This window comes from Pituophis catenifer, unplaced genomic scaffold, assembly GCF_029215685.1.
Source record: "Pituophis catenifer annectens isolate HBS135680 unplaced genomic scaffold, rPitCat1.0.hap2 SCAF_2, whole genome shotgun sequence".
Classification (NCBI taxonomy): domain Eukaryota; kingdom Metazoa; phylum Chordata; class Lepidosauria; order Squamata; family Colubridae; genus Pituophis; species Pituophis catenifer.
Window position 1 is genome coordinate 126,694,480 of NW_027256882.1, and position 12,446 is coordinate 126,706,925.

Genomic DNA, 12,446 nt, shown 5'->3' on the forward strand with positions numbered 1-12,446 from the left:
CTGCAGTGATTCACTTATCAAATGTGGCAAGAAAATTTGTAAAATGGGGCAAAACTCAATAAATATCTCACTTAGCAATATAAATTTTGGGCTCAATTGTGCTTGTAGTGAAATGTCATTAAGAGGTCTAAAAGAACTGGGCAGAGTTTATGGAGTTGGAAATTCTGGGGCTGCAGGCAATATTTGCTATGTCCTGTCTCCTCCCTTAGCCTACTGCCTCAAAGGTCTCCAACTAAGTCGTAGTATTCTTCATCATACAATCCTGCATACAAATCATTATCACAAATTTTATGATAAATGTGTAACAAAAATAAGAAAAAAAGTATAGTTTTGCTTTAATGGGAATAGTTGGAGAATTTCATCATACTACTCTAAATTTTAATATTTCCCCAAGGAAAGCTACAAAAAAATGTCTGTATCAATATTTTTCTTCTTGCACTTTCACACTTTGCTCACTGAAACACTGTAAGAGTAACGTTGGTGGTAAGAGACTCAATTTGTTTACATTGTAAACCTAGATTTGTTTCTAGTTATATGGCTGTTTCACTGGCAGTTACATCATGAACATTAGAAGGAATTCATATTCTTAAAATATTCTCACAATTGACAGTATTTCAACCAAATGTAAGCAAAACTTTTAAAACAAACAAAGAAAAATGGTCTTGAAAAAAGTACACTGTAATGCTAACAACATTCACTCATAATACCAAATCAGGATTATTATTACACACGCATCTGCAAACCTATCCTTTTCTCTAATTTGCTGTATCACGTAGCAAACAATTCAGAAATTTTGCTAATTTATGTAACTATTTACTATTTACTATATTAAATCAGGATTTTTAGATATTATGTAAATAATATCTAGAATCTTATTTTGCTAGAATCCATACTTTTATTTTTGCTACTCACAGAATAAGATACTATTTTTTTTTCTTTTCCCTAATTCAAACTGGTACAATTTAATGGCCTACTTAACACATAAGCCAAAATATAAATTCTAACTTTGCTGTCCTGAGAACCCAAGCAAAGAAGAAATAATAATTGACTACAGTGGGTACATAGAATCTGTAAAATCAGATAAGAAGAATGTGCATAGTATAGTAAAGCAACAAGATATTCGTAAAATTAAAAGTTGATATTTTAAGAATGTCTGCTATCAGTCACTTAACTGGAAAAAATATGTTAACACTATAGGCAGTACTCATTGAGCAACCAAAGATGCTGAGCAGAAAATTATGTCTTGCAACAGGCTTACAATCTCACTTCCCCTTGGGTTATTTTTTTATACCATCGTAAGTTCAAATGGGTGCTAAATGAGGCAGTCAATAAGCTATCTATGTAGCAGATGTCACTAATACACATATTATAATATTTCAAATAATTTGAAGATTTAAATTATTTTTGAACTGTGAACACATTTTTTTTTAAATGATGGGCTCTGTTATAAAACAGCTGCTGTAGGAACACAGCATTTATCACTAAACTGAATACCTGTTTCTCAGAGTGCAATTGATATGAAAAGGGTGGATTTGATTTAAATCGAGTTGATTTAAATCACAATTTAAATCATGATTTAAATCACAATTTAAATCATGATTTAAATCACTAGTAAAAAGGCTTGATTTAAATCAACTCGATTTAAATCATAATTTTTAAAGAGCAACTGTGATCTCTGCTACTCCTTTGACCCACTGTTGGCTCACCGATAGTCCCAGTGTTGCAGAATATATAGCCTCATGCTATATAACTAAGCTCCATTTCATGCTGAATAAACTAAATTATTTATGTATCTTAAATAGAAAACTATCTTACGATAGATTTTTACCCCAAAAGTTTTTTTATTAAAATAAATTCGATAAAAATCAAAAAAATCCGATTTAAATCAAAAAAATCCAATTTAAATTTAAAAAATCTGATTTTTTTGATTTTTTTAAAAAAATCATTGATTTTTATCCACCCTGGATATGAACAAATAATTTGTTTGAAACCTAAATGCAATGTAGAAGTAGGACTTGATAACTGAAATAAGCCACTGTATCTGCTCCAAAATAGCTACCGTATTTTTCGGAGTATAAGACACACCTTTTTACCCCCCAAAAAGGGTTGAAAATTTAGGTGCATCTTATACACCGAATGTAGCCCTGCTCACCCACTGGCCCCCACCCTTTGGCCTCTGCCTCCCAGCAGTTACCTCCTTGCAAGCAAACAGCAAGAAAAAACAGCCCCATTCAGCTTCAGCATTGGCTAATTAGCACAAGTTGATTAGATCGGCCTCCCGACTCTCAGCTGATTTGCTCTCAGTTGTTTTGCGCAGGCTCTTTTGCAAGCTCTTGTTTTGCAAGCTTTTTGCTTGCTGCAGAGTGCTAGAGCAGATTTTTTTTCCCCTAGCTAAAACAAAACTGAAAGTAAAGCAGGCTCTGCTGCAACATCACAAAATGAGGCAGGGAGAGAGATTTCTTTTTCTTTTTGCTCACCAAAAAAGGTAGGTGCAAACAATGGGAAATTTAGGGCAAAAGAGGAGAGTTCAAGATTTTAAAACACAAAAGAAAAAAAGGTCTATTTAACTAGGGAATTGTAATAATTGAGATGCTATTAATTGTATATTGTGTTGAAAGCAGAAATGGTTAAGTTATGGTTTGGAGGAATATATGGGGGAACTTATTTGGTTTATTATTATTGGTAAATATAATTAATTGATTTGTAAGAAATTGGATTGAATGGAAATAATTGGAATATTCATGTTCATATTAATATACAAAAAACATAGTTATAACTAATTGATTTATATAAAAATGTTGAATTTGTATTAAACAATTATAATATTAAATAATTAACAAATGTGAGGATGGATATAAAAATAGATGACAATGGGAAGGGGTATAATATAGAATAGAAAGGAAAAATTGAATTTGATTAAGATTAGAGATGAGAATGAAAGATAATATTGGTTTTTTTAAAAAAATAGATGAGTAATAAATATGGCAAAAAGGAAATATAGAAATTGTAAATTTAATTGAAATGACCAAACACTGTTTAAATTTGTGAACCAGCCAAATACTCTGTTCAAAGAAAATACATTATATGTTTGTATGTGTGCTTGTCTAAAAAATAAAAAAAAACCTTTTAAAAACAACAACAACCAAAAAAGGTAGGTGCGTCTTATACTCTGGTGCGTCTTATACTCTGAAAAATATGGTATTCACAAAGACAAGCCAATTACTATTCTGAAATTATTTCTAAATAAAATTAATTTGTAATTCTTCATGCATTCAAATATATATGCTGTCTCTATGAAGCAAAAATATATGAATGCATAAAGATCTCTATTACCCTTCCCCATTTTTCAACAGCTCAAGACCACTACCATCCAAAAAATATAGCTGATTCTCAGTTAACCACTCATTCAGCAAGCAAATAAACTTACAACATTGCTGAACAAGTGGTACTTACAATTGATTCCTAAAGTTTCAGGTGTCACAGAACTCTACATTCACATGTACATGCCTACAAAATAGGCACTTGCCAATTGGCCTGTATTTTTGACCAGTGTCCCATAGTCACATAGTCATATGATAACAATCTGTGACCCTCCCATAAGCAAAGACAATGGGGAAAGCCAGCAGGAAATTAGAAGTTACAATCACATGAGGGCCTCATTTAATGATTAAAGATGAATCAGTTAATCATGGCAATGTTAGTGCTGGAATGTTCATTGCTAAGCAGTGCAGGCACATAATGCTGTGCTTTATGACCGCATATCTTGGCAATGGACATTTTGGCTCAATTATCAGCATTAAATAAGGACTATCTATGTGCTTAATATCCTTTTAAAAAAGTTATGGGAAAGAAAGAACGTTAAGGGAAGGGGCGAGATCTAAAGATCCAATGGAACAAAGAGAGACAAGGGCGATGAAGTTAAAAATTAGCAACAAGTAAACCATGGAAGAAGAAATCAAAGCAATACAACTAAATGCAAATGGACTAAATGCGGCGATTAAAAAAACCCAGAACTTTAACCAAATTTAACAGTTTGAAGATGAACATTATATGTTTACAAGAAGTACACATTAGAAAACAACATGTAAAATTATTACAATATCCAAAATTAGGGGTTCTATTTACATCATTGATACAACAGAGTAAAAGAGGAGTGGTATTGTATATTAAAGAAAAAACTAGAACCTAAATTATGCTTTGAAGATGAAGAAGGTAGCATTTTGATGGTGGAATAAAAATGAATTTAAAACAAATACTTTTGATAGCAGTATTTGCTCCAAATGAAAAGCAAGAAGAATTTTACCGAAGGTTACACAAAAAATCCTAGAACTGGATTATGAATTTGTATGTATAATGGGTGATTTTAATGCTATAGTAGATGTGGATTTGGACTATAAAACAACGAAGTTAAATAAAAAATCTAGAAGAACACTGCCGAAGTCTTTTTTCACAATGACAGAAGAATTGAGCATTCAAGATGTTTGGAGACAAAAACATATGAAAGAAAAGCAATACACCTTTTACTCAAATAGACATTTATCATGGTTGAGGATAGATATGATATGGATGTGAACAGAACTTACGGATAATATACAAGAAGTAAATATTGACTCAAATATTTGGGCGGACCATAATCCAATGATAATAACATGGAAAGGTCAAAAGAAAAGGACGAGATGGACCTTAAATGCAACAATACTAAATGAAAAGGATCGTCAACAGTTCATGGAGAAAGAATTAGATTTTTTCTTTAAAATAAATAAAAAAGAGGACATATCACTTCAGACTGTATGGGATACCATGAAAGCTTATATTAGAGGTCTGGCAATAACATATTTGGGGAAAAAGAATAAAAAGAAAAGACAAAAACAGATAAGATTGGAAGAGGAGTATAAGAATTTAGAGAAAGAATTTCAAAAAAATATTCAAAATAAAAAAACTAAGAAGTTGATGGAATTGAAAAAACATGAAATGAACTTAAATGAACAGGAACAACTAGCAAATAAATTAAGAATAACTAAACAGAATTTCTTCAAAAATGCAAATAAACCAGGAAGGTGGTTAGCATATAAATTGAAAAAAGATAAGAAGAAGAAAATAAAATATTTACAGGATGAAGAGGGGAAATTATATTATAGAAAGAGGAAAAGAAGATGATAATTCAAAAATACTATAAAAATCTTTATTCTCAAGAGAGAATAGATTTATTCTCAAGAGACCTATCTCACTATTAAATGTGGATTTCAAGATTTTTGCTTCAATAATGGCGAATAGATTAAAAAGACCATTAAATGAACTTATTCATACAGATCAAAATGGATTTTTACCTAAAAGGCAAATTAGAGATAATATGAGGGTAATTTTGAATACTCTGGAGTATTATGAGATACATTCAGAAAAACAAATGGTGATGATGTTTTTAGATGCCCAAAAAGCTTTTGATAATGTGAATTGGCAATTTATGATAGAACAATTACAGAGAATGGACTTTGGCGAGAGATTTATAAATACCACAAAAATGATTTATGACAATCAATCTGCTAAAATAATGATGAATGGTGAAATGACAGAAAATGTTGGTATTATGAAAGGTACTAGATGAGGATGTCTCTTATCACCATTATTGTTTATCCCGACTTTAGAAGTATTAAATAGAAATATTAGGCGAGATAAAGAGGTAAAGGGGATGAAAATTAAAAAAGAGGAATATAAATTGCAAGCTTTTGTGGATGATTTGGTATTTATTTTAGAGGAACCACAAGTTAGAGGCCCAAAATTATTAGAGCAAATAGAAAATTATGGAAAAGTGTCTGGATTAAAAATAAAGAAAAAACAAAAATTTTGGTGAAAAACACTACAGAAAAAACAAAAAAGAGAGAGAGAAGAGAAATTAGATATACAAGTGGTGAGAAAAGTTAAATACTTAGGAGTATACTTGACTTCAAGATGTGCAACGATAAAAGAACACAATTATTATAGACTAAAAGAACAAATTGAGAGAGATTTGGAGAAATGGAAGAATCTTCAACTGTCACTTATGGGAAGGATAGCAATAATAAAGATGAATATACTACCAAGATTACTATTCCTATTCCAGACAATATCGATAAAAATTGAAAAGACTTATTTTCAATACTTAAATAAGACAATAAGGACATTTATATGGCAAGGCAAAAAAGCAAGAATAAGTTTAAAAATGCTTCATGATACGAGACTACGAGGATGATTTGGACTCCCACATTGGGAACTATATTATCAAGCAGCAGCATTGACACGGCTGAAAGAATGGGTCAAACTAAAAAATACAAGACTATTAACACTGGAATGCCATGATTTACAGTTGGGTTGGCATGCATTCTTATGGTATGATAGAATTAAGATAAATACGTACTTTCATGGACATTATATAAGAAATGCATTGTTATTGATATGGGGAAAAGTTAGAGATAAATATTATGTATATTATGTAAATATTTAAGATAGGGAATCAATTTTACTATTGGTTAGAAAAAAGATATAAAGAAGCTTTAATAGAGATAGATAAAATATGTTACAACTAGAATATTAGATTACTGGGAAATTTTTGTAATGGACTTGACGAGAACAAAGATAGTACAGATAATAGAAACGAAGAAGTTTTTGGAGATAACACCGAGATGTCACATGGAAGAAATGAATGATGTACTAAATGTTTGTTTGTTAAAAAAAAAAACCAAAAAAACCCCTTTTTTTAAAAATAAATAGAAAAATGCAAAGAAGAAAATACATGTAATAAAGCAGTTCCATAAAAGAAAAAAAAGACCTACCTGTAAGTTTAATTTTGGTCAAACGAACCAAAATGTTAGGTAAAGTATCCACATTTAATTTCATTTCCTTCCAATCTTTTTCTTCTTTCGATGCTGATTCTTCCACAGTTTTTGCAACAGTAGTAGCTGCTGTCAACTTCAGTGTTTCTTCATTCATCACTGGTTTCTCTGAGAAGGGAGGCAGAAGAGGTGAAATTGATTTCACCTCATGAACAATCATTGTCTCTTCATTTGAACGCTGTCCTTCCAGGCAAGGCGGTACTGCTGATGCTGGCTTCAGCTTTGCTTGCTGGAAAAGTCTTTTCTTATGCTGCATTACATACTGGAAAAGAAAAATACTTTTTTAAAAAAAAACAGCCATTTTAACATATTTAGGTTTCTTCAAATCACACTTTTCATTTTATATTTGCTTCTGAAAAAAGTCACATTGTATTGATTGAATTTATATATGATAATTTCATGGGAGCTTTTTTTCCCTAGTAACATATTCAGAAATATTTTTTTATCTTACAGCTATTTTATATTTTAAAACACTAATGCAAGATTATTACTAAGAGTACCTTAAATTCTAGTTGAATGCCATGATTTACAGCTCTTCCTTGCTATATAAATGCAATCCATCCATGGATGATGTGACTAAAACATAACCCAATTTAATTCTACCCAAGTGTTATTTTTTCTCCCTTGGGATATTTAACATGTATTTTCATCTCCATTTGTAAATTCCAAATGCTGAAGTGCCATCATATCCAAGTGGATATGAGCGTAAAGAAAATATGCAGGCAAAGACAGAAGAGGACAAACAGCAGCAAAGTGGATGGACTCAATTACAATGGTGATGGCAAAATGATGAGAGGCTTAAAAGGCCAGATGGTTTATCTATGTTGTTGCTAAGAGTTGACAATAGCACAATGGCTCATAATTAATCAATCCAGAAATTGTACAGCTGTAATCAATTCCAGCTTTTGAGGTGGTATGCAATGTTATATAACCTTACTTTTCGCCTGAAGAAGTTCAGCTGTTGAAATGTAACTCCCTTTACTTTGACGACTCTAAAGAAACATGCGAACTTGCATGGCATCTGTTGCATGGTGTTTTTTCTTGGATGTGCTGCAAAAGTTTTCCTGCAAAAGAGATTTCCTCTTAAAAAGACATTTACAATATTAAGCAAACTACAGGTGTATACATCAAACATAATGCAGGAGAAGTTCTGCCAAGCCATCCTATAGGAACTACTGTTCAACAAAATAAAATTAAAAACTTCTTTGCTGTTCTCAGTTGCCTAAATAAAGTCTGCAGGGATCCCAATGCAAGAAAGGTAAGACTAGTATACATATTTCCCTTCTTCCATGAAACTATTCTGAAGAGTTTATCTCACCAGCCGACATGCTTTCCAGCATCTATTTTTTCCTTCCTTCCCCTCTACCACTGACACAAGCCATTTATTTAATAACGTTGGTATATTGTTTCTTCACAGTGCTATTTCCAGCAGCTTACCTAAAATAATACAAATAAAAACTATAAAACAATACAATACAAATTGAAAAGCATATTAAATGGAAAAATATGCAATAGAAACCCTTCACTCACAGTACCTAATCTCAATGGCAACCATTATACTCCAGATGCTCTCTCAAATAATACTGGTTTCATAGTTCTATCAAATATAAGCAAACTACAAACCAATCTAACCTTGCACTGATCTTCACAAATTTTTCTCCTCACACCTCCTTCTGCCTTCTCTCAGTTGTCAGGACCAATGTCCCAATGCATTATATCTCACCAGCCTACATCTCCCTGATCTTTGCAGAATTTTCCTTTCTCTTGGCTGCCATTGTCTCCATCCTATAGTGATATGTCCTAGTGTCCTGCCTGCCAGTATATTTTCTTTCCTACTTTTCCTCAGTTGTCACTGCCAATGTTTTTAGGGTTTTCTCCATTCCTAAACCACAACACTTGTGCAAGAATGGCTATGTTTAGACCATAGCTGGACTGTTTCAATCTATATCCAACCACACACTTTAATTCGGACATAAACAATTTCAAAAATAGTTGTTCTGTGCAAGACACTTTGCATTTCCTAAAACCAACTTATACAGATCTTCAATTTCAATAGCAAGAGGAAGATGCACAAGAGAAATAAGATTAAAAAAACAGAAATTACATACAATTTGCCAAATACAAAGGAAAATCATTTAGTATTTATTTTCAAACAACCAAGCTAAATTCTTTTACTAGTCCCATTGGCTATAAAATTGTTTACAATTAGTCAAGCATCAGTAAGATGGAACATTTGCTTAAAAACAGCTCATAAAAGTACTGAACATTAACATCAGGATTGTTTTATTTTATTGTTTAACCAGATGCAACATGTTTATTACAGAACTTAAAAATGACTTGCTATGATATAAAGCAACCATAAAATTTCAGCTTTTTAACTGTCAGAGTAAAAAAGCCATCTAAAGTACTGTTCCTGCTCAAACTCATATATCATAGTTCTGCTAAAGATCCACTAAAAAGCAGTTTCAGTAATCTCAAACAAAAAAATCTTTTTAACAACTGTATGTCAATAAAGGAGAATATTTATAGCTCACGGTTGAAATGGGGCTGTGGGGGTCCTTGGTGCTCTCTGAGATGTTGCTTGTTTTCTTGCAGCTGTTTCATTACCCAAATTAGATAACATCATCAGAAAACAAGCAAGCTCAGAGAGTACCAAGGACACCCTCTAAATTTTATATATACATAAAATATGCTTGAGAGTTAGTTTGGTATAGTGGTTAAATAACCCGGTAGAAAACTAGAAACTGATTTCTAATTGTATTTTATGTACGAAGCCAGCTGGCTGACCTTGAGCCAGTTACTCTGTCTCAGCCCAACAAGGAACCAATGGCAAGCCACTTTTGAAATATTGCCAAGAAACCTGCGGGAACTTAATGATGCTAATGTGAGAAGTCAAAAACTGGCTCAAAGGCATAAAATATGCTTCTACGTACCAGTATATATTAATTTTTACATAGTGTAAGTATTAAAAGCGTATAAGTATTTAATGGAACATGTCTCCAGGAAACAGAGAGACACTCTTTTAGCCACATAGACATTTTAAATTGAAAAGCTTTTTCACAGTGAAGGGAAAACAATTGTTACCAACCTGCCTTCCATTAAGGACCTGTATATTGACCGAGTCAAAGAGGGCTGTGAAAATATTTACAGACCCCTCACATCCTGGACAAAAACTGTTTCAACGAGCCTGTAGTACAGTGGACTAAAACACTGTGATTAACAACTGCTGCTTGCAATTACTGCAAGTTCAAATCTCACCAGGCTCAAGGTTGACTTAGCCTTCCATCCTTTCAAAGGTAGGTGAAATGAAGACCCAGATGGTGGGGGCAATAAGCTGACTTTGTATAAATATACAAAAGTATGAAGGCTATTGCTTAACGCATTGTAAGCCGCCCTGAGTCTCCAGAGAAGGGCGGCATATAAATTAAAGCAAAAACAAAACAAACCCCCCCCCAAAAAAAACCTCCTACCCTCAAAACAACGCTATAGAGCACTGCACACCAGAACAACTAGACACAAGAACAGTTTTTTCCTGAATGCCATCACTCTGATAAACAAATAATTCCTTCAACACTGTCAAACTATTTACAAAGTCTGCACTACTATTAATCTTCTCATCGTTCCCACCACCCATTTCCTTCCACTTATGACTGTATGACTGTAATTTTGTTACTTGTATCCTTATGATTTATATTGATATTGTTTCCTGATTGCTTATTTGTACCCTATGACTATCATTAAGTGTTGTACCTTATGATTCTTGATGAACGTTATCTTTTCTTTTATGTACACTGAGAGCATATGCACCAAAACAAATTCCTTGTGTGTCCAATCACACTTGGCCAATAAAAAATTCTATTTTATTCTATTCTAAAATTTAAAACATTTACATTATTAAAAGTTTTACTTTCACCAATTAGCACTACAGATTAAGGAGATTAATATTTTAGTGTGTAAATGGATTAGGAAAAAAATGATGCTTGTCAAGATTGAGGATAGCACAAATATGCAGAAACAAACGGATTGCCAAAAAAAAAAATCTTTGCAAGAGCTTTGATTTAGGACTGATCAAGATGGCTACTATTGATCCCTGCTGTCACCGGGATCTAGAACTCGATTCAGGATAAGTAACATAAAGTGAATCGAAAATCGTTCCCTTGTCTTTAATTATGGTTTAACGCCTCTTATTAGCTAGAGTTTAACAGCTGCCTGCGGATTATCTCAGATTGAAACCTCTGAGCTTTCACGGTGGCTTGAAAAGCAATGAAACAAGCAGCAGTTGAGCTCGACAGGCTAAAACACGATCTTGACCTCCAATCACCCTTTGAAACATCGGGAAGAAAAGCAAAAATCTGACAAAGAGAAAATGATGGGCAGAAGAAGCGTCTTCCCCACGTCAACCACTCCAATCCATCGCTCCTGTGGGACAATAAATCCAGGGAGTGGAAGCAAGCAAGCAAGCAAGCAAGTCCGAGGAATCGACCTTCCCTACGTAGTCAGTTACCTTGAGGCACTCGCCTCCAACCGCCGCGAAGTGAACAAAAAGCTACGGTCGGGTTGAGGCGTGTCGATCTCAGGGCCGGCCTTAACCTGAGGTAAAGCGGGTAACGGAAGGACCGGCCCCGGCCCCGGCCCCGACGCTCAGCCTGCCCTTCATTTCCTTCAACACGACTCTCTGGGCGCTGCCATCTTGGAGAAGAAAACGACCTTTCCCGGCTACGGATTTCTCTTCGTTTCCGGGTCACTAGGCGGGGACTTCCGGGAGAGAACGAGCGAGCGAGTGAGCAAGGTCGGGTTGTAACCGAAAGGAGCTCGAGGAAGGTTCATTCGCAAGATTGACGCCGCCTCCCCTCCCCTCCCTTCCCCGCCCCACGGGAGATTTTGCCACGCGGCGCCCTAAAGGCTGGCAGAGGTTACCCTGCCGGGAATATATATATATACATACATACATACACACACACACACACATATATATACACACACACACACACACTTATATTTATATTTATATTTATATATTTCTTTTCCTGCGTAGTAGTTGGAAGGTGGAAACGTTCAGCAAACTGCATGCTGAGCAAAGATTTCAGTCGATCGCTAAGATCTTCCAAATTCTCGCACATCATACTCGGTCTTTTATCACTTCTCTAAGAACTGCTTTACTTCTTGGGTGATCTTGTAACGAAAAGTCCTGCCCGGTTTTTTTAGACGATGCTTTTAATTTGACACGTGTGTGTTTATTTATTTTTATTTATTTATTTTCGTCAAGCATACATTAGATATATGTCTCCAGATAAGAGCGGGAAGGCTCCCTAAAAGTAGAGGAAAGCAAGCAAATGACATGTTCGGTTGAATCTTCCACAAAATCTTTGCTGTCCGCTCTTGTATGGGAAAATCATTTAGAAATGGCTCTAGACAGATTCTAAACTTCTTTGGGAGGATGATACACTGAAAAGTAGAAACAAAAATACATTTCAAATAGAATGAGAAATATGCTTAGTCTAAAAGCTATTTGTTTTTCTTTGCTGGGAAAGGAAATGCATTTTTTACACAATTCAGGGCTTAAATTGTAGAGTTGGTGGC

The 12,446-nt window shown here is 33.9% G+C and overlaps 1 protein-coding gene across 1 annotated transcript in view; it reads right to left on the reverse strand.

The window, feature by feature from the left end:
- Positions 1 to 11,564, reverse strand: part of COX10 (cytochrome c oxidase assembly factor heme A:farnesyltransferase COX10) — a 122,518-nt gene extending 110,954 nt beyond the window's left edge. The window contains exons 1-3 of the mRNA XM_070934539.1: positions 11,371 to 11,564; positions 7,804 to 7,930; positions 6,807 to 7,128 (exon numbers count right to left, since the gene is read on the reverse strand). Of these exons, the coding sequence (XP_070790640.1) occupies positions 6,807 to 7,128; positions 7,804 to 7,896 (415 nt within the window). The 5' untranslated portion in view covers positions 7,897 to 7,930; positions 11,371 to 11,564. The remainder of the gene's footprint in view (positions 1 to 6,806; positions 7,129 to 7,803; positions 7,931 to 11,370) is intronic.
- Between the last annotated feature and the right edge of the window lie 882 nt (positions 11,565 to 12,446).